Raw genomic sequence first — 22,697 nt, 5'->3', positions numbered from 1 at the left:
CATGAAGTGTAAGTGACTCATTACGACAAACATTGAGTCTTGTGAAGACAGGAGACCGCTTTTTTTGTAGCGGTGCATTGATGTTACAAAGACAATGTATTTATACTGAACTCCATGCAGATATAAAATACATAAATTAATATAGTTTATCAGGTGTGCTGCATGAAAGTATGTTTACAGGGACCAAGCTGATAAGAAGATGGGCCACTTCAATCTGTATGTGCTGCTTCTTCTCTGTCCAGTCAGAGACATTGGCGTTTCTAATGCCTCTGAACATCGGTCCTGAACGCATTTTTTTGCATTTCAAAAAATGCTTCTAAACTCAACTGCCCGACCCTGTGTACATGTACTTATAAGATAACATAGAGGAGAGTTCAGGGGCATCTGAAAAAAATGCCCAACTGCTCCTTCCATTTAACAGCAGCAGTGTACATGAGGCCTTAATCTGCATTCTTTGAAATCTGAGAGCACCTATAAAATTAAGGTATGTTTTAAAGGAGTTGTAAAGGAAAAAATGTTTTTGCCTAAAATTAATGTCTGCAAGGTAGACAGACAGAATAGTGTAATGATTCTGTTAAAAAAATAGTAAATACCCATTAAATTCCTTCATCTATATCACCTCCGTCGTTCTAGTTTCTGTTCTCTCATTCACTTCCTGTATTGCATCGCTCGTTCATGTAAGAACTACATTTCCCAGTATGCATTGTGGCATGCCTAGTAATTCACACCTCCTTGAAGTAACACATAAAGAGCATCCTGCCACACAGATGTAGTTGCCAGGAGGGGACGAGCACGTCACTGACCACCGCAGTAAAGCCTCCCTTCACGGTGGTGAGTAACAATCGGACAAGCAGGAAGTGAACAGAGAAGAAATGGAGCAACTTCTGAGCAAAAACTAACAATGAGGACGTGAAAAGAGGAATGTCTGCAGGTAAAGGATGCTTATTATGAAAAAAAATGTTTTCCTTTACAACCCCTTTAAAGCGGTTCTCCACCCTTAAGTGAAGTCGCGCTGATCGGCACCCTCCCCCCCTCCGGTGTCACATTTGACACCTTTCAGGGGGAGGGGGGTGCAGATACCTGTCTAAAGACAGGTATTTGCACCCACTTCCGGCCCGGCATTCACGGGCAAAAGACGGGCATTGCGTTACATCGTGGATGGAGGGGGGAGCAGCAGGGTGACGAGCGATCGCTCGTCATCTGATGCGGACGCCGCTGGACTACAGGACAGGTAAGTGTCCTAATATTAAAAGTCAGCAGCTGCAGTATTTGTAGCTGCTGGCTTTTAATATTTTTTTTTGACTGCACATCCGCTTTAAGGTGGCTTTCTCTTGCCTAATCAGCAGGTGGCACACATTGTAGATAAACAATCATTACAGTGATCACACATACTGTAGATCATGCTTCCACTGGCATGTAAAAAGTTGTATTATAGAGGGCAATCGCACATTCAGACCATCTGACCAGTTGGATCAGCCATTCTTTTATGCCCATACATGGGGAAGGAGCAGTAATGTTGTTCTAGTATTAACTTGTGACAGGGAAATTGGGTAGAGACAAATGTCTAAGGCTACTTTATGTACATTATTGGGCGACTGTCATCCTGTATGTATGGGCTTCTTTAGCAGTGAAGCGTTGATGTAGATGTTAACATCATACTATGACCAAACATTTAACATGTTCTGTTTTACAGTTTAAGGGCTTTGATCCAAATCGTCTCTGTGTAGCAACGTTGTTGTTTGAGGGTGACCGTGAGAAAGTTCTGCAGCATGAGAAGCAAGTGTATGACATCGCTGCAAAGTTTGGGTATGTAAGACTTTGATGGTTCTGTAACTGACTTACAACTTCTGTAGATAATGATATATGTGGGTTTTAACAGGCTGTGCACCTCTTGCTGTTGCCCGGGGTTGGTAGAGAATCAATGTTTTATTTCTCAGGTGCAAGGAAATGAATGAAAGCCCAAACCAAACTAGTTGTTACAAAAACATCTTATCATCTTTTTGTCCGTTTTTAGGAGCTGTCCATGTAAATGTACATACACAAGAAATATCAAATAACACTGCAAATAAAATGGTACTTCATTTAACATAAATGCTTACAATAAAAAGTTTATTGGAGTATTTCTTGCATTTAAAAATTTTTTTTTTTATTAGGCATGAGAAAATATGCATATGTAATGTTTCTCAACCTCTGTCCATATAATGTGCTTGCATAAGCATTCATTGCTTACTCACATGCACTTGTTTTTCTATGGTTGCTATTTGCAAAATAGTAAGCATAGCCTTCATCTCCAACGTATTACCACCCAGGCCTAATAGATTTTGAAAACAACAAAGTTTTAATTTTTGGATGTCTATTGTCAAAAACTAGATAGTGGATGTGGTGCTGTAGTAACATATCATCATTAAGGTAAAAGTTTGTGCAACCAGCTTATGATTATGTTTAGAACATTGAAAGCTTGATGGTCTTACCTAAAGCTCTAATTTCAGTTATAGGTAGCCGCAAAAGGATTAGTGCATGATTTGTAGCCTTCCAAGCAGTGGTTTTGGAGAGCTTATACCTTAAATAGTATGCAGGTAATCCTGGGATCTCTTTACTGGCTAAATCCCCTTAAATTTATCAGTTCAGTGTGCAAGAGCTATTGGGGATGGCCAATAGAATCTGAACCAATAGATTTAAAGGATGGCTTTCTATTTCCATCTAGCAGCTAGTGCTGGTAGCCCTGGACTCCTAGGTCCAAGTCCTGGACCCTTTTCATCCCTGCTTCCTACCTGAACGTGAGGAAGATCCGGATCAAACCGTCTTTGGTGGGATTTATTGCTTATCTCCACTTGATACACACCGGTATGATGAACTTGCCAGCATCTTACTCTCACACAAGTATGGGACCGTAAAATTTCGTGAAAAAAAAAAAGAAAGGTATTCATGTCAAGTTGAAAAGTGCTGATTTTTACTAGTGTTCTTTAAGTGTTTGTATGTATATTTGTGTAATATATGAATATTTTAACAAACCACAAAAACAGTTTTAGTTACATTTAAAGATACATGTGGAAGCCACATCAAGGCACCTCTGCCGAGTGTGGTCCCCAACTCTAAATTATCGGAGTTTCTCAACTATGGGACATTTTCATCAATTTAGCCATACAGTTAGGACTACCCACTATAACCTGTTGAGGTATTCGATACCACAGAATACCTTCAGAGTTCTAAAGGAGTCCAACACCAAGCTGTCAATAGCGGATCCTTTAAGTCCTGTAAGTTGTGAGGTGGGGCCTGCGTGGATCAGACGTTTTTCCAGCACATCCCACATATGCTTGCATGGATTAAGACCAGGAAAATTTTGGTTTCCAACGCCTCAAACTCATGTTCTTCAAGCCACTCTTAAATTCATAAAACCAGGCCACCTTCTTCCATTGCTCCATGGTTCAGTTCTGATGTTCATGTGCCCATTGTAGGTGCTTTTGCCTATGGACATGGGCACCCTAACTGGTCTGTGGCTACGCAGCCCATACGTAACAATCTGTAATTCATTGTATGTCCGGACACCTTTCTATCGGAACCAGCATTATCTTTTTCATCAGTTTTAAGCTACAGAACCTCTTTTATTGGATCGGAATACATGGGCCAAACTTCACTCCCCATGTCCATCAATGAGCCTTGGCTGCCTGGTTTTCCTTCCTTAGACTACTTTTGCTAGGTAATGACAACTGCAGACCAGTAACATCTTACAAGAGCTGACGTTTTGGAGATGTTCTGACCCAGTTGTCTTGACGCTTGTCAGAGTCGCTCAATTCCTTACACGTGCACATTTTTTCCACTTTCAACACCTCAACTTCAGGGACAACATTCAATTGCTGCCTAATATATACCACCCACATCAGGGTACCGTTGTAACAAGATGATCAATGTTATTCACTTTACCTGTCAGTGGTCATAATGTTATGACTGCTGTATAACTCTGCACAAACAGAGCAGGCTCACCTGGAGGCAGCCATTTTGTTCTTAAAGGTACAGCAACAGACCAAAATACCAGACATTGCTTTGATGCGTGTGTGTGTGTGTGTGTGTGTGTGTGTGTGTGTGTGTGTGTATATATATAATATATTACATATACATACACTGTATAATGTACTGTGTGCGTGTGTGTATATAATTTCTCAAAGGGTTATCCATTTTACCAATCTGACATTATGAAGGCTGTATATATTCACATTTAAAGATTCATATAAAGAGACATTTGTGGCTTAACCATCCATTGGTATTACACACATTCATTGCTCTACTTAACTGTATTCTCCAGTGGTAAAGAAAAATGCACATACAATATTATACATGGAGCTCCTACCGAGCATCCTAATGACTGTGACTTCTGAGCAGCAGCGTGGTTTGTACTAAGCACCTCAAATCTGCGAATATGCATATTGTACCCTATTAAGCCTTTCCATGCTCAGGGCATGATTTTTAGCCTATGCTTGGAAAATGTATTAAACGAACATTCATTTGTCCTGTGTCAGATACTGTGTTACAAGGGTGAGTGCTTTCACTCTCTTGTCGCTCCGGTATATTAGTCTAAATGACATCGTCGCTTCATTAATCAACACCATGAGATCAGAGGTAAAGTGTTCAAGGGAGACATTGCTGTGGGGCAAATTGTTTCATTGGTCTATCATGACCTTGCTGCCTCTTCTGCCTGTGAGAGGATCTCTCCCAATATCTTAAATATAGCTTTCTTTCCCTGCGGAGAGTACAGCTGAGGCTGACAATGAGCGCACTCTGCAATGCCTAATGAATATTAATTGGCGGGAGCTGAGCGTGTTCAGAAAGTATAGTCCCTGATCAGAAAGGTTATTGTTATCACAAGTATGCATGGAATATTTTCTGCTGACACCTCTACTTCCATGCTACTCTTATCATATTTTTTTCTCTCCTTTTTTTTTATTTTCCTGTAGTCTTTCCAAAACTTACTTTTTGTGTTTTTGTAAAGCTTTATCTTTTTTTTTTTTTTTGCAATTTCTTTTGCTTGCTTGCCTTCCTGTGTTTTCCCCCCTTCTATTTAGCACTGGTCATAATTCTTTTGGGGGGTAGTTGCCTATATTCCTCATTTTTGTTTCCTCGCTTTTATCCTTGTTCACCTTGTTGCCTCTATCTTGCCCCCACGTCCTTTCCTTGCACTAAACTTTTTGGAGCTTTTGGTGTTTTTTGTCAAAGCCCCAAACACAACGCCTATGTGTCCATTCACACATATAGGTTGACTTGCTAAAACTGGTGCAAAATTTGGTGCAGTTGTGCATGGTAGCCAACCCGCTTCAATTTAAGCAGATCTTAATCCAAAAGTTCTGCTTGTTTGCATTCTTTTTTTTTGGGGGGGGGGGGGTAGGTACTTGTGTTTGTCCCTGAAGATTGCGATACCATTTACAATGTGCAGCGTGGCAGGCAAAAGGCTGTGAAGCTGCAAGGCTTGACGTGAATGTAAAGGTAATTTTTATTTTTAACCACTTCAGCCCCAGAAGATTTGGCTGCTCAATGACCAGGCCATTTTTTGCGTTTTAACTGACAATTGCACGGTCCTGCGACACTATACCCAAACTTAATTTACCTCCCTTTTCCCCCCACAAATAGAGCTTTTTATTTGGTGGTATTTGATCACCTCTACATTTTTTTAAATTTTTTTATGCTATAAACAAAAGAGCGACAATTTATAATAAATATACCACGTTTTTTTTTTTCAAAAAAAGTTTTTCTCAGTTTAGGCCGATATATATTCTTCTACATATTTTTAGTAAAAAAAAATCACAATAGGCGTATATTGATTGGTTTGTGCAAAAGTTATAGCGTCTACAAAATGGGGGATAGATTTATGACATTTTTATTATTATTTTTTTACTAGTAATGGCTGCAATCTGCGATTCTTGGCGGTGCTGCAATATTGCGGCAGACACATCGGATACTGTTGACACATTTTTGGGACCATTGACATTTATAAGAGCGATCAGTGCTATAAAAATGCACAGATTGCTGCATGTCACTGGCAGGGAAGGGGTTATCACTAGGGGGCGATAAAGGGGTTAAATGTGTGTTCTAACTCTAGGGGGGGTGGGACTGTCTAGGAGGAGAGATCGAATGGTGTTCATAGTTGGTATGAACACACGATTTGCCTCTACACCCCTGAAAGAACCGGGATTTGTGAATTACACACACAGATCCCGGATCTCGCTCTGTCACGGGCGATCGCTGGTGCCAGGCGGTCATTGCACCCGCCAGGCACTCGCATTGCCTGAGGGCGCACTCCCCTAGTGGCCAAAAGAAAGAGCACAGTACACACGTTTACTTGCGTCCAGCATGTTTTTTTTTTTTTTTTTTTTTGCTGCCAGGAGAAAGGTTTCTAGGGAGGGTCCAGTGTGCATGAAGCCTTGAAGTTTAACCTCTTCTTGTCCGTACTATAGCCGAATGACTGCTACAGCGCGGACCTACTTTTCCGGGAGGCCGTCAATAGGCATCCTCCCTTTGCACGTGCCCCACGCAGGGCCCACACGGCACGCTCTGTGATCACTGAGTCAATGAGACTCAGATGATCACAGATCAGAGTAAGAGGCCGATCCCAGCCCCTTACTACGCGATCAGCTGTCAGTCAATGACAGCTGATCACGTGATGTAAACAGAAGATCAGGAATCTGACAGCGTGAGGAGGGGGGGGAAAGCTGATCACCGACTTCTGTGTTAAGGGACAGCGGTCCCAATGAGGAAGAGGCACAGCCAACTCATCTGTGCCCACCAGTGCCACCTGCCAATGCCCACCAGTGGTGCCAATCACTGCCACCCATCAGTGCCACCTATTAGTGCCCATCAGTGCAGTCTTATCAGTGCAGATCAATGCAGCCTATTGGTGCCCGTCAGTGCAGCATTATCAGCGTACATCAATGAAGGAGAAAAATTACCTATTTGCAAAGTTTTATAACAAAATATAAAACAGTAATTTGTTTAAAAAATAAAACACCCAGAGGTGATCAATTACCACCCAAAAGAAAGCTCTGTTTGTGGGGGAGAAAAATAACGATTTCATTTGGGTAAAGTGTTGTATGATTGTCGTTCTTACTTTCCACTGTGTCGGTTTCGCAGCTAGTCCCGTATTGATTTTATCTTTGTAGCTAAAGACCAGGGAAAGTTAATATTTAATCCTTTTTGTGTAGCAACTCCAGCTTAGACTCCTGCATTTCTCTTAAAAAAGAAACTAAGTAATCAAGAAGATTTGATAAATAGTCAATAGCCCACCCCCTGTCACTAATTGTTTTGTGCCGCTACAAAGGGACAGAAAACATTTCACTCCAGTAACAGGGTGAGTAATGATGGGGAGTTTTCTGTCCGTCTCCTTTGATGGATTACATGGCTGATCGATGGAAAGCATGGCAAATAAAATGGCATTTGCTCAGCCTGCCCCCCCAGTTTCCCATTGAGTATCCCAATTCGACAGTCCCCTCTGCCCAGGCCTTGGTGATAGGGCAGTCCAGTTCTACGTTTAATTTCACTTTCGTGCACCGGTCCATCATTAGCACATTGGAGGGAAGAGAGATTTGATGGATCTCTGTTCGGTGACACCGATACACAGTTCTTCTCATCTTTCATGTGGTGCTGCTTGTACATCATGAAATCATTTTGTGTCACAAAGGGTGAAAGACTGCTCTGCGGGTAGGCAGTTATCCAGGAGATCAATCATGAACAGGCCACACTCATTTCCAGAGTAATTAAGATAATTATCTGTGTTTTTAATACATATATATTTATTTCACATGAGCAGACAACATTCTTGACCGACTATGTTCTCCGAGCTTATTATTGGAATTACTTTCTGGTTATCATGGGATACTGTTCTCTAAATTTTATGCAACCGTTTGTTATTTAAGGAAATAAAAAATGTAATTGAGATAAATGCAACCATAAGCACTGAATAATATAGTAAAAAGCAAGATACGTTTAATGTACATTATGTGTATTACCATAGTTATTCATATACATTTTATGTATGTCGGTTCTCGCACTGAGAGGTTTTTATTGTTTTGGAAGTCATAATATGCTTTATTTAATAACACTGTAATGTTTAATGAGGTTTAGTAACCTTTAGCAACCAGCGTTAATCTTTTATCAGTTTACAGTAGTAAAGGAGACATTCTGATTGCTTACATTGCTCCTAAATTAAGTGTTCTGCTCTTTATATGATGTCAGCATTCTATGTATCTAAATTTTAAAGGGACAGCTGAAGGAAATGTAATCTTTAGCTATTGGAGACCACATGGTATTGAGATCCCAATTCTTCTTTGCAAAATAGCGCAAACTCATATCTTAGATTGGAGCGTCTGTGGACAGCAATTTTCTAGTCTTGCCACAGATTCCCAATTGGATTTAGGTCTGGTCTTTAACTGGGCCATTCTAACACATGATTTTGCTTTGATCTAAACCATTCCATTGTAGCTCTGGCTATATGTTTAGGATCGTTGTCCTGCTGGAAGGCGAACCTCCACCCCAGTCTCAAGTCTTTTGCAGACTCTAAAGCAGGGGTGGCCAACCAGTGGCCCGTGGAGCCCTCTGATGTGGCCCGTGGAGCCCTCTGATGTGGCCCGTGGAGCCCTCTGATGTGGCCCGTGGAGCCCTCTGATGTGGCCCGTGGAGCCCTCTGATGTGGCCCGTGGAGCCCTCTGATGTGGCCCGTGGAGCCCTCTGATGTGGCCCATGACCTCCTGCTCTGGAATGGCAGGTTGGCAAGCCCAGATTGCAGGTTGCCGACCAGCGATACCACAGCATCAGTGTTGTGAATGAAGCTGCTGGTAGAGGAAGAAAGTGGCTGCGGAGCAGAGCCCCATAAGCCGATGCTGCCTCTACAGCACTGGCTTTTGCCACAGGCGGAGTCTATGGCAAAGTTCAGCTAACACGCAGGATAGACACAGGTGCACTACACTGCACCCCATAGTGTGGGTAAACCGCAGCACATCAGTATGTTTGCAGTCTTAGGCCCTTTTACACGACCAGCCCGACCAAATGGGACCCTCAGTTCACCTCTATGGAGTGACAGATGTCTGTTTACGCCCACCTACCTCCAGTCTGAAAAACAGAAGGTAATTCGTCCCCTTCCATCAGGGTGGATCAGAGAGCCTGTAGAGTAGCCGTGACCTGTCATCTGCCCGCTCCACTCATTGTGTCCCGCGACTGGTTACCAAGTTGCTTAAGTGGCCCTCACTCTTCAAAAAGTTTGGCACCCCTGCTCTAAACCCTTGTACACATGATCAGACTTCAAACAAACTTTTCCGTGGATTTTTGTCCGAAGGGAATTGGCCGGGCACACCCATAGCATACACACACTCTGACTTTTCTGCAAACTTTCCTAAAACTTTCCCAACATCACGTGTTTTTTCTGCTCTTTACCGCCACCCTTTGGTCAACTTCTGCTATTGTTGGTTGATTTTAACATTGGTTCTGGGCATGCGTATTTGCACTTTGGACAAAAGTCAGATGGATTTCTGTACACACTATAGGACTTTGCACCGTAGGACTTTTGTTGCCGAAAAGTTTGTCCGTTTGAAGAGCGAACTTTTGTCCAATGAAAACTGAAAAAGTTTGTCCGATGGAGCGTACACACGGTCGGATTTTTGGGAAAACTTGCTCATTTTGAAGTTTGTTGGCAAAAAGTCAGACCGTGTGTATGGGCCTTAAAGCCGTGTACACATGATCGGTTTGTCCGATGAAAAAAGACCGATGGACTGTTTTCATTGGACAAACCGATCGTGTGTGGGCCCCACCGGTCTTTTTTCTATCCGTGTAAAAATATAGAACATGTTTTAAATTTTTCCTATGGATAAAGAAACGATAGGAAATTCCGATCGTCTGCGTGGAACTCCATCGGAGAAAAATCCACATATGCTCAGAATCAAGTCGACGCATGCTCGGAAGCATTGAACTTCATGTTTTTCGGCTCGTCGTAGTGTTTTACGTCACAGCAATTTGGCACGGTCGGAATTTAGTCTGATGGTGTATATGCAAGACTGATGAAAGTCAGCTTCATCAGATATCCAATGAAAAAATCCATCGAATTTGATTCCAACAGAAATCCGATCGTGTTTACAGGGCATAACCGGTTTTCTTCTAAGATTGCCCTGTATTTGGCTCCATCCATCTTCCCATCAACTCTGACCAGCTTCCCTGTTCCTGCTGAAGAAAAGAGAACACACATAAAACTAAAGTAATGTTGGCCATATGATCGAAATTTGGCCAAATGCCCTCAACAGAAGTCGATCTTTCATTGACATTTTTCAAAGGGACATGCACCTGCAGCCACTGATCAGTGTATTCTGACTGTGGTGGGTCCCTCCTGTCAGGTTAAAATGTCCCAGCGAGGGATTCTTGAATCCACCTCTTTTCTGAGCATGGAGGATCCTGTTATTTATTTATTTTGTCCGTTCAGCATGCTGGCTGAACAAAAAGTTCGGAACTGTGAATGGCCAGCTTAAAGGGGTTGTAAAGGAAATATTTTTTTTCCCTAAATAGCTTCCTTTACCTTGGTGCAGTCCTCCTTCACTTACCTCCTCCTTCGATTTTGCTTTTAAATGTCCTTATTTCTTCTGAGAGATGCTCACTTCCTGTTCTTCTGTCTGTAACTACATACAGTAATGCAAGGCTTTCTCCCTGGTGTGGAGAAAGCCTCTTGAGGGGGGAGGGGGCGAGCAGGCAAGTCAGGACACTCTCTACTTTGCAGATAGAGAAAGGAGCTGTGTGTTAGTGGACGTCCTGACACTCCTGCTCGCCCCCTCAAGAGCCAGGACATGTATATAGTAGAGAAAGTTGCAACTCCTGTTGAGTTTTGAGGAAGTAAATTGTTATACCTAACCTCAAGGTATGTCTATCCAGTGGAGTCCCAAAAAGCAATAAAATGTGACAAAAGTTCAAACCCTTGCTGTGTCTAAAACAAAAAAAAGTTTTGACTAGAGATACTTTAAAGCTAAACTCCCAGGTAATTATAAAACGCACAAAGTATGCAAATACAAGGCTATATTAATTAATACATCATTAATTGTAGTTTTAAATGTAAGCAATGTTGGTGCTTAAATTTGATCTGGTTACTACCAGGTCAAATTCAGGCACCTATGCTCTCGCAGTCCATGAACGGCAGAGCTCAGACAGTAAGTGGGAGAAGTATCAAAAGGAGCCAGGCATGTATTCTGCAATGACCATATGCTAACCAGACACTTCTTGATTAGCAGAGTGACAGAGCGATGAGCTGATCTGTACGGTGCTTCTCTTTCCACTGTCCAGTCTAAGACTGGGGTAGGGATAAGACCTGTAAGTGTTACTTAACCACTTGACCTTTGGAAGACTTAATCCCCTTCATGACCAGACCATTTTTGCGATATGGCACTGTATTAATTTAACGGATAATTACGCGGTCGTGTGATGCTGTGTCCAAATAAAATTAGGCCCTTTTTTTTTTTCCCCTACTAATGACGCTTCCTTTTGGTGGTATTTGATCACCTGTTTTTTGTTTATAGCGTAAAAAAAAAAAAAAAAAGTTCAACAATTTTGAAAATAAAAAGACATTTTTTTCTTTCTGCTATAAAACATATTCAATAAAAAAAAGTGAAAAATAGAATTTCTTAAAAATTTATGTCAATATGTATTCTGCTACATATTTTTGGTAAAAAAAAAATCACAATAAACTTATCTTGATTGTTTGTAGACCCTATAACTTTTGTGCAAACTAATTTTTTTACACTAATAATGGCGGTGATTGGCAACCTATAGCAGGACTGTGATATTGCGGCAGACATTTTGACACTAACACTTTTTGAGAACCAGTGACCCTAATAACATGATCAGTGCTAAAAATCTGCAGTGTAGCTGTACTAATGACACTGGCTTGGAGGGGTTGCGCAATGGGGGCGATCAAAGGGTTAACTGTGTGTGCTGACCAGTGTTTGTGTACGGTGTTGAGGTGCTTTTACTAGAGGTAGAGATTGAATTTTATTTCTGCTTTGCAGGGAAACGTCTTCCATCCCCCCCCCCCCCCACCCGTCTAAACGCTAATCTGCCTTGATTACAGATCACAGTTCTGTCTCTATCCCTGACAATCGGCATGCGCACGCCCCCTTCCAGGAAATGTCGGATCACGTGATCCAGTAAACAGGTTCTGCCCTGTAGCAGTGAAAATGCTATAGAACGGTCCGTTTTGCCTCGTACACACTGCCAAAAAACACCGGGCAAAAGTCCACTGGATTTTGCGGATTTTGGGCATTTTTCCCGTCGGGGGGGAAAAACTGCGAGGAGCATACACACGGCCAGGATTCCCGACCAAAAGCTTTCCCCCACAGTTTTCCTGTCGGAAAAACGGATCGTGTGTACGAGACTTTAGTGCTTAACTGCAGCAGAGCATAAAGTCCACCTTCCTGCCAGACAGGGCTATGTGACAGAACTGTATTAATCTCAGGACTCTATGGGCATTAATACAAACCCTTTGGCCTCTTCCACACTCATTGGCTGAGGTTTCCCCACAGCGCAGTGTACCTGCCGTTTTCGTGTGGGTTACCCGTGCTTTGCAGAAGACTTCCATTAGATTGAGCAGTTTTACTGCATTTTCTGAAAGCGCACAAAAAAATCCAATAGTAAGATAATAATGCCCAAAACCGTGTTTGCCTGCACCGAATCGCATGGTACAAAAGTACCATGCAGTCCAGTTGCAGTGCTTTTGTAAAAGTAGCATTACTTTTGGCGCAGTACGATTTTAGCCCATTCAAAATGAATGGACTGAAATTGCACAGAACGGCAAGTGAAATGCACAGCATGTTTCTGTGCGATTCCTCTGCAGGCATGGTGTGAACTGGCCCTAGAACTTGAGACTTCAATTGAGCTTTAAGATGTGAGCATTTCCTCCACTGGTAAAATAGCTTGTATAAAGAAAGAAAGACCAGAATCACACATTTTATGTTTTGAAAGTGTTTTGCATTCTATTGTCTTGCAGTCTAACGGTTTTTATAATTTTTAACCAGTTAGCAACCGCCCTATAGACGAAATACCTCTACAAGGCGGTTGCTTAACTCTGGGAGGGCGTCAATGTACGTCCTCCCAGAATCGCGCTCCCACGCGCCCTGTGGGGCGCGCACACGGGAGTCTCCGTGACCGCCGGGTCCTCCCTCCCTCTCTGATAGCGGCGATTTACCACGTGATCGCTCCGTCCAATGACGGAGCGATCACTAGTAAACAAACCGGCGTCATGTGATGACGCCGGTTCCTTCCTCTCCTCTCTGTACCGAACGGTACAGTGTGAGAGAGGAGAGGGGAGAGAGCGGAAGCAGCAGCAGCTGCTGCTGCGGGCTGGATCTGTGACACATGCAGTCACAGATCCAGCCATCGATCCCTCCCTGTGCAATACTCTGCAGTACCAGCCACACTCTGCAATGCCCCCACACTCTGCAATGCCCCCACACTCTGCAATGCCCCCACACTCTGCAATGCCCCCACACTCTGCAATGCCCCCACACTGTGCAATACCCCAAAATACTCTGCAATGCCCCCACACTCTGCAATGCCCCCACACTGTGCAATACCCCAAAATACTCTGCAATACCCCAAAATACTCTGCAATACCCCAAAATACTCTGCAATACCCCAAAATACTCTGCAATGCCCGCAATACTCTGCAATGCCCGCAATACTCTGCAATGCCCGCAATACTCCGCAATGCCCGCAATACTCCGCAATGCCCGCAATACTCCGCAATGCCCCCAATACTCCGCAATGCCCCGCAATACTCCGCAATGCCTCGCAATACTCCGCAATACCCCGCAATACTCCGCAATACCCCGCAATACTCCGCAATACCCTGCAATACCCCGCAATACCCCACAATACTCCGCAATACCCCACAATACTCCGCAATGCTCCGCAATACCCCACAATACTCCGCAATACCCTGCAACATCGTCTATGGGGATTTTTAAGTAGCGAAGTTTGGCGCCATTCCACGAGCGTGTGCAATTTTGAAGGGTGACATGTTGGGTATCTATTTACTCGGCGTAACTTCATCTTTCACATTTATGCAAAAAAATGAAGAAAAAATACTAAATTTGCCAAATTTTATAACAGAAACAAAGAAAAATTTATTTTTTTTACAGAATTTTCAGTCTTTTTTCTTTTATAGCGCAAAAAATAAAAAACCCAACGGTGATTAAATACCACCAAAAGAAAGCTCTATTTGTGTGAAAAAAAGGACGAAAATTTCATTTGGGTACAGTGTTGTATGACTGAGTAATTGTCATTCAAATTGTGAGAGCACCGAAAGCTGAAAATTGGTCTGGTTATTAAGGGGGTTTACGTGCCTAGTGGTCAAGTGGTTAAATAAATCCAGATTAGCCATTTTGCTTACATGCAATATGTTCTTGTAGTTTAGTAATAGGTATCTGGTTTCATATAATTGTCCGGTAGTAAATATCTGGCACACAAAGTTCTCATTCCCTTCTGCATGCCCAAATGGCCATAAAAAGTAGCCCTGGCATATACTACAACCCACATTTGTATGTATAAGCAACACCAACAGTAGGAATTATTAAAGGGGTTGTAAAGGTTGGTTTTTTATTTTCTAAATGGGTTCCTTAAGCTTGTGCATTGTTGGTTCACTTACCTTTTCCTTCGATTTCCCTTCTAAATGTTTTTTTTCTTTGTCTGAATTTCTCACTTCCTGTTTCTCCTCAGTAAGCTTGCCCCCATGAGCCGAGCTGTTCTGGCTGGGGGTTAGTCGACATGCTCGCGAAATTCAGACAAAGAAAAAAAAACATTTAGAAGGGAAATTGAAGGAAAAGGTAAGTGAACCAACAATGCACTAGCTTAAGGGAACCTATTTAGAATCACTTTTGCTGATTCATTGATTCTGGCTATGACCTGTCAAGCAACTACTTCACTTTTGATGATTTGTGCCAGCTTTGGTTCCTTGTATGTTTTGGACCTGTTGAGGGAGTTTTTTGATCTCCCAAAATGCATTGTCTCTTCTGCATTTTAATTTGTGAACCAATTCGAATACAAGCAGTTTTTGGAAACTCAGACTGTTTGGCACTCTCGTTAGACCTTATACATGTGAATCCTCAATTTTGGGCTTAATGCTTGAAGAACTTTTTTTTTTTCTTGTCAAGAGTAGCCTTTAAAGAGCCTGGGTTCTTATCAGCTAACTGATCTTTTCATAGTTTTAATACAGTGCCTCGTTTCTACTTTATTCATTTGGTATTCTTGTATCACGTAAGTGGATTGGGGATCGGTAATCTGCCAGTTGCAGCCTACCATGTGATTTCGGACAGTTGATGAGTAGATAATGACTCAGATCAGAGTGGTAATGTGAATGCAGAGCCAAGGGAAGTCTAATGCCGCGTACACACAACCGTTTTTCAGGTTGTAAAAAATTACGCTTTTAATGGTCTAGAAAAACAAAGTTTTCTTCAACCCGATCGTTAAAACGGCCTTGCCTACACACGATCGTGAAAAAAAATGCTCTAGCAAAGCGCAGTGACGTACAACGCGGACGACGGCACTATAAAGGGGAAGTTCCATTCGCATGGCGCCGCCCTTGGGGCTGCTTTTGCTGATTTTGTGTTAGTAAAATACGATTCACGCTTTTCAGTCTGTTACAGCGTGATGAATGTGCATAATTCTGCACATGTTTCGCGTTCCAACACTTTATCAAAGTCTTTCATAAAGCGTTGGAACGCAAAACATGTCAGTTACGGCTCTTTCCAAATCCATCTGATCGCCACTGATGTCTGAGCCCTATCCGTGTTTCCTCACCTAGTTCCATCTCCGTGGTTACACTTGTGTTGCTACAGATGCCACGCCTATGCCTCTCCATTGGTAGAATCGTTGTTCCTTGTTGATGTCATCAGAGCACGTCTTGCTTCCTATTGGCTGGTCCTCTAGCATCGTCGCACGTGTGTCACGGATACCCCCGCCGTAGTGCGGCTACGTCCATCGGCTCTCGGTGCAGGTATTGCCTGCTAGTTGCTGTGTTTTCCATCGTTCCTATCTTTGGGACCCTCATACTACGCTCTCATCACATCTTGTTGAGCATGAAGGCTGTCCATCACAGCAGGTACTTTTGAGCCATCATACTGCGCAAGTTTTTTTTTCTCCATCTGTTTTTCGGCGGTTACTGCGCTGAAGGTGCAGCAGGGCTATTTTGGTGACTCGGCATCTGATATTAACCTTTTCCATCACAGACTCCTCAGTTGCATTGTTGTGGGTTCTTTATTGGATTATTAATTATACCACAACTATTGTGTTTTTACACAAATTTTCTACAATTATTATAATCATTGTGCACTATATTTTATTATATGTAATACCAATGTAATTTTATTAGACTATAAAGTTTTATGCCTTTTTTCCATTGAGCGCTGATTTTTTGTTATTGTGCATACTTATATGTGCCTGTTTTAATCAACCATGTGAGTTACTAAATGTTGTACCTTCATTAAATGTAACCATATTGCTACACTTAGAGGCGCCTCTCTTCTCTTTTATACTCGGTTGTGACATGACACCATTTTTATATCAAGACATCGCTTGTATATCAAGTCAAAATTGATTTAAAAATGTTGCTTGTCTTACAAAACCAAAAGCCAGGTTACTGCTGTCATGCAGATTAGCTGATCTGCAAAATTGGATACCCAGAATAATGTGTTGCCAGGAGACGTTTTGTGTCTTTACCCTACCGTTGGCATCATAATCGTTTACTGAGAACACACATAAAGGAGAGCTTCTACTGATCATGAAAGCATTGCTTTAATTTCCTGAATCGGGAGTGCTTGGCTATAACAATCTTAGGAGCAATGGACTCACACAGGTCATGGTGGAATGGAATCCCCATAAACTGAGCATTTTACCCAGAAAGGGATGTTACTTTTCTGAAAATTCACTCTGTGATGATAAATGGCCAGTTTACATCCAAATGGTGTTTAGCCACAATCTAAAGTGCATTTAATGGTTATACAAATGTGTAAATGTGAATAAATTGCCTCTCAATGTTTGTTGTATATTAAAGCTGAATTTTAGTCTTGCTCAGATGTTAATGCTCCTTTCCTGTACTGAAATTGCTTACTCTGCCTAATAGCAAGCTATGGCTTGGCCCCGCCCACCACTCTCTCCTCACTGGTTTTGCCTGATGGCAGCAGGTGTTAATGGCTCCCGCTGGTGTCGGAGCCTCTAGTGAGACCAGGAAGAGGAAAGAAGAGCTGCAGCAGACAGGCACAATGCTGGAACCCAGAGTAGACTCCTGATTCCTACAGTTAATGCTGTTGTTCTTCTAAATGGGTGTGTTTGAATGTAATTATTTGGAAGATTTCTAATTTACATACATGGCAGCACTTATGGAGAATGTTTTCTTGTTTTCTTTAAAGTGGACCTTGCATCAAAATGTTGCATAAGCTTGTCCTTTTGGACCATTTATGTAAAAATGTGTAATGAAACATTCAAAAAAAATCACATATTAAAAGAGTGAAAAATATACTTGCCTTATAACCTAGGAGAGGGGAATGCCACTGACCTTCCAACAAGATCTTGAGAAAGCTGAGGATCCAAAATCACATTCCTATACTGTGTTGATGAGTCTTCGCCTGAGCCTTTGAAGATGAGCCCCCTCTTTGAGCCCTCCGCTTTCCCAGGATCTTCTTGGAAAGCTAGTAACGTTCCCTTAGGTTCTTGAAATTCGAGGTGTAAAGTACGATTTTCACATTTTTTTCCAAATGTTTAATTTTTTTTAATGTAGTGTTTCAGGTGGGGTAAGGATTTGGAAGGATAAGCAGAACTCGGAATTTTGGCACAATGCTTAAAAGGGATTGTAAAGTAAGGTTTTTTATCTTAATGCATTCTATGCATTAAGATAAAAAGCCTTCTGTGTGCAGCAACCCCCCTAACATTTACCTGAGGTCCCTCTCTGTCCAGCGATGTCAACAAGTGTCTCAACTGTCTGAAATTCTCCCTCCTGATGGAGACACAGCAGCGGCGCTATTGGCTCCCGCTGCTGTCAATCAAAGTCAGCTAGCTGATCAGGAGAGAGAGAGGCAGCGGGTCCAGGTCGTGGCTCTGTGTTTGAATGGATGCAGGAAGTTGTGACTCTGGTTGGGTGCCCTCATAGCAAGCTGCTTGCTGTGGGGGCACTGAACAGGAAGTAGGGACCGGGAGCAGAGAAGAGGAGGATCCACTGCAACAAAGCAGGCAAGTATAACATGTTTGTTATTTTTATAGGGAAAACAAAACAAGACTTTACAATAACTTTAAGTATAAGTTTAAGCATGGTTCCCCATTGGGGTCCATATAAATCTTTGCAATAGGTTTAATGCATTAGCGCACATTGCATTAAAACAAACTAAAGTAGAATTCCACTCAAAGCCTAACTATACTTAAACCTGATCCCACCCCCATTCTAAGCCTATTCTAACTACCCTGTAAGGAAAGATATTTATACTTCCCTATCCTGAGGACTCTTCTGTCCAGTCACATGATCCCTTCAGCAGGTGGCATCAGTAAAGAGGATAGACTGCTGATAGCGGCTGCATAGCCTGAACAATGACATCACTCATAGGCTTACTACAGGGCATTCATTATCGGCTGTTCTTCCTCTAAATTGAAGCCGGCGCTGGGAGTCGATCATGTGACCGGGCTGGAGTGCCCTCTGAATAGGTAAGTATAGACCTCTTTCCTTTTACACGGTAGTTAGAATTAGCTTAGCATGAGGTAGGAGAAGGAGTAGTAGGATTTGACAGGAATGCTCCTGTAAATGATATTCCCAATGCATCAAAAACACCACAAAAGGTGTATGTAGCATTTTTGACAGTGCTCCACAATGCACATTCATGGAAAGCAGCGCTGCAGCTTGTTTCTGTTTACAAGGTGAGTTGGTCTGCCATTCTGTATAAATAGCACCACATGACAACAACGTATGCATATTACTGCAACGCAATATTAAAAATGGGCCCTAAAATAAATTGAACAAAGGAAGGGAAATTAGCTTTATGATGAATGAATAAAATTCAATTGCACATACTGTACATTCCAAAATATATCCGACAACAGAAGTGAGTGTTGTTGCTGTTGGTTACCACATACTTTGCTCTTTGCTCCATTTGACGCTTTAGAAGTCTGTTTATAGAAAGAATAACCTTCTGTCAGTGCAAGTCAGCATTCCAGATTTAAGGGTTATGTGTGTTTTTAGCATAAGTTCTAAAAGAATATGTTTTATTTTGGTTTAGCCTGAAGCCATGCCACTACTGCCAAGAAACATAGACTTTAATGTAAAAAAGATGCATCAGACTTATGTTCCTCTTCCTAGCTGTATAATTGTGCAAAACGTTGGCAGGTCTGAATAATTTATCTAAGCCAGAAACAAGACAAATTATCCACAATTGCGATTAAAAGCACTGCACTTGGAATTGTAATTAAATTGTTACATTGTATTAATAGCATAAATTTTTTCCAGCCAGACGTCATTGTATTAAGCTTTGTAAATGTGTTTGTGTGTTTTTATTCCATTGAACTACTATAGAGCAGCATGTAACGATTGTGCATAAATACCCAGTTAATCATTGACCATCTTTACAATTGCAGCGGCCTAGCAGCAGGCGAAGATAATGGCCAGAGAGGTTACATGCTGACATTTGTCATTGCTTACCTTCGGGTAGGTCACCCTTCTTTTCCTCTTCTCTTTGTCTGCTTATCAATGTGGATATTGACATATTCTGACCCCAGAGAATATTGAGCGCTTTATAAGAGAGGCTTTTTAAAATGTGTTGCACATCTTTGCTATTCTCTTCGAGAACATGCTGTCATTTTCTGTGCAAGTTCTCTCCCCCTTCCCATAGAATTCACATAAAGGCTTATTAGTCCAGGGGGTGCAGATGTTGCTGGGTTTAGATATGAAAGCGATCAATGGAACAGGCAGTGTGTTATTTGCTACTTATTCAGTCAACAATAAAGTGGGCAGCCTCCATTCAAGTGGTTTGGAATACCATGCATTCAGGAAGGCCTCAGTGCTCTATGCATGAAAGTGATATCACAAAACCATTTATAAATGTAATATGTGCTGCTCAAGGCCTGGAAAAATCCCACTACCAAGTAGTTACTCTGTATGAAACACAACTGGCGGTTTACCTTGTAGGAGTTTTTTCTGTTCTTGTCAATGAAAATAAAATTTTCCGAAAGTCCTGTTAACGGCTATTTAAGAGTGTTAACTATTTCTTCAGGAAATACAGTCCTACTGACTCGCATAGCGCAATTTGACTTGAGAGGTATCTTAATATAGCGCAGTTATACCCCGAAGGGTCCCGACGCGCTTAATGCGTGATTGTGAATGCAGTAAATTACATATACATTGGATTAAAGCCAACTTCAACCAAGACTTGTCAGAACCGGAATCAATAAGAAATGTCTCTAATAGGGACACAGACCATTTTTTTTTTTTTTTTAATTGTAGCGTGGTTAAGGGTTAGAAAGTCTGGTGGCTTTCCCCCCCCCCCCCCTTTTTAACAATATTATTTATTCATCTTTTCTTTATCGTACATCACGGGACACAGAGCAGCATATTCATTACTATGTGGGTTATATGGAGTACCTTCAGGTGTTGACACTGGCAATCTCAAACAGGAAATGCCCCTCCCTATATAACCCCCTCCCATAGGAGGAGTACCTCAGTTTTTACGCCAGTGTCTTAGGTGTTAGTCATGGTTTAGCTTGCCTCCGCATCCTTGGGATTAGGTGAGCTACCGGTTCTGTCCAAAAAAGCCTGAGCGCTAAAGTGGTCAGTAACCGGACCCCAAACCCTTGGGGTATAGCCCATAATGCTTTCTTTTTAAGAGAGCTGGACCCTGGGCCCAGAACTTAGAAAACCTTTGGGCGCCTAATGTTTTCTGTTTGCCAGGGTGCTGTATGGGTCCAGGACAGTGGATCCTTCATGGAAGAAGAAGGTTCCCAGGGCCTGAAGGTCTAGACATCCCCACGGAGATGGGGGAAGATTGGGCCTCTTGCTTGGCAAAGTCCTGCGGCATGGAGCAGGTAAGTAAGGGGAAAAACTTGCGGAACTTGGCTCTTAGCAAGTTTTTTCTGGGAGGTCACAGGGGACATGCCTAAGGTTATGCATTGCATCTGGCAAACCAGTCACATATCATGAAGATAGGATGGCTCTATATGTTATCATTCCCCATAAAAAGTGACCTCCCTGGTAGTGTTGGAAAAGCTGTGAGTGGGGCCTTTTGTGTACAAATGTATGTGTTGTGTCAGAGAGCTATGCTTACCTGCAAGCCTCCAGGCGATGCTCTATCCAGTCCTCTTCCTCATGCCTGCAAGGCAGGCAAAAAACGCTGACCTCCTCGTGTGTTCCAGGCCTGCGGCTGCAGGAACAGAGAGGCCCTTCCTCCCAACCCCCCCCCCCCGTCGGCGGGCGCGCGCGCGGTGCGCATGCACGTGTTATAGGCGCATTTGGCGCCGTTTTAGCTGAGGGGGAAGGGCGGGTCAGTGGTTTAAGGAAGGGGCGGCCCTTCCTTAGTGCCACAGCTCATTCAATACTTTGGCTTGAGGGAGGAAGGACTGGAGTGAAGCACGGGGCGCTGAGGACACACAGTGGCCAGAAAGAATACTACAGTCTTCAGAAGATTGTGGTTTAGCCTAGGAATAGGCTGTTTTTTCTTTTCCATCTCATAGTCTTTTCTTTGGCAATACTACTCAGGGGGATAGAATGTTTTTTCTTGCCTAGATTGAAAAAAAAAAAAAAAAAAAAGTGTCATCTGGGGTAGAGGAAACATTTTTTATTCCCCAAACAGGTGTTTGGGCATTTAACTATTTATAAGTCCCAGGTACCAATAAGTAGCAGGTGTGCCTCGGTATTGTACCATGGCATCAAAGAACAAGCCAGAGGGTACAAAAGGTGGGGATTCCCCCACAGAGTCTGAGGTCTCGGACAGAGCTATGCCGCTGCTTTCCCCACAGGGAGCCTTTGGGCCATCGGGATCTGGGGCTGGAGCTGACGCGAGTCAACCCAACCCTAAGATGGTCACGGAGGAGGTGTTGCTCACCTCTTTAAATGAGATGCGGAGAAGCATGGGAGAAATGATAGCCGCAGCTATGCGGGGTAGTAAGCGGAATAGATCTCCGTCACCCGTGCGCGGACCCTCGGAAGAGGAGGTCCTTTCCTCTGGGGAATTGGACGACCTCTTGGACAAAGACCAAGTAGGTTCAGGGATCGAAGATCCGGATACAGAGGAGTCTGGGGCAGTCTCCCTGAGGGAGAGCTGGTGGATTCAAGGCTTGACGGACTTGGTCCATAAGGCATTCAACCTGCCTGTACCAGATCTCCAGGTATCGACGATTTCAGCTTTGGGCTCACTGAGGGCGCCTCAAAGCAGTGCTGTGTTTCCGATCCATCCTCTATTGGAGGGAGTCTTGTTCCAAGAGTGGAACAAACCAGACAAGGTGTTCTTACCACCTAAGAAATTTTCTGTCTTATATCCTATGGAAGAAAAGTTTTCCAAGAGATGGGCTTCTCCTGCAGTAGACGCAGCCATCTCATGTGTTAACAAATCGTTAACATGCCCTGTAGAGAACGTACAGGTTTTCAAAGATCCAGTTGATAAGCGCTTGGAAGCACTACTTAAGAACTCCTTCACTTCTGCAGGGGCAGTAGTACAGCCAGCCGT

At 42.7% G+C, this 22,697-nt stretch overlaps 1 protein-coding gene across 1 annotated transcript in view; it reads left to right on the top strand.

Moving 5' to 3' along the window:
* The window catches only part of AGPS (alkylglycerone phosphate synthase), a 287,284-nt gene that overhangs the window by 203,707 nt on the left and 60,880 nt on the right, over positions 1-22,697 (top strand). Inside the window, exons 14-15 of the mRNA XM_040357672.1 lie at positions 1,694-1,806; positions 19,618-19,687. Of these exons, the coding sequence (XP_040213606.1) occupies positions 1,694-1,806; positions 19,618-19,687 (183 nt within the window). The remainder of the gene's footprint in view (positions 1-1,693; positions 1,807-19,617; positions 19,688-22,697) is intronic.

Source organism: Rana temporaria, chromosome 6 (genome assembly GCF_905171775.1).
Source record: "Rana temporaria chromosome 6, aRanTem1.1, whole genome shotgun sequence".
NCBI classification, from domain to species: Eukaryota; Metazoa; Chordata; class Amphibia; order Anura; family Ranidae; genus Rana; species Rana temporaria.
The sequence above is the reverse complement of the archived record's forward strand: the minus strand, read 5'-3'. Positions and strand labels throughout refer to the sequence as shown.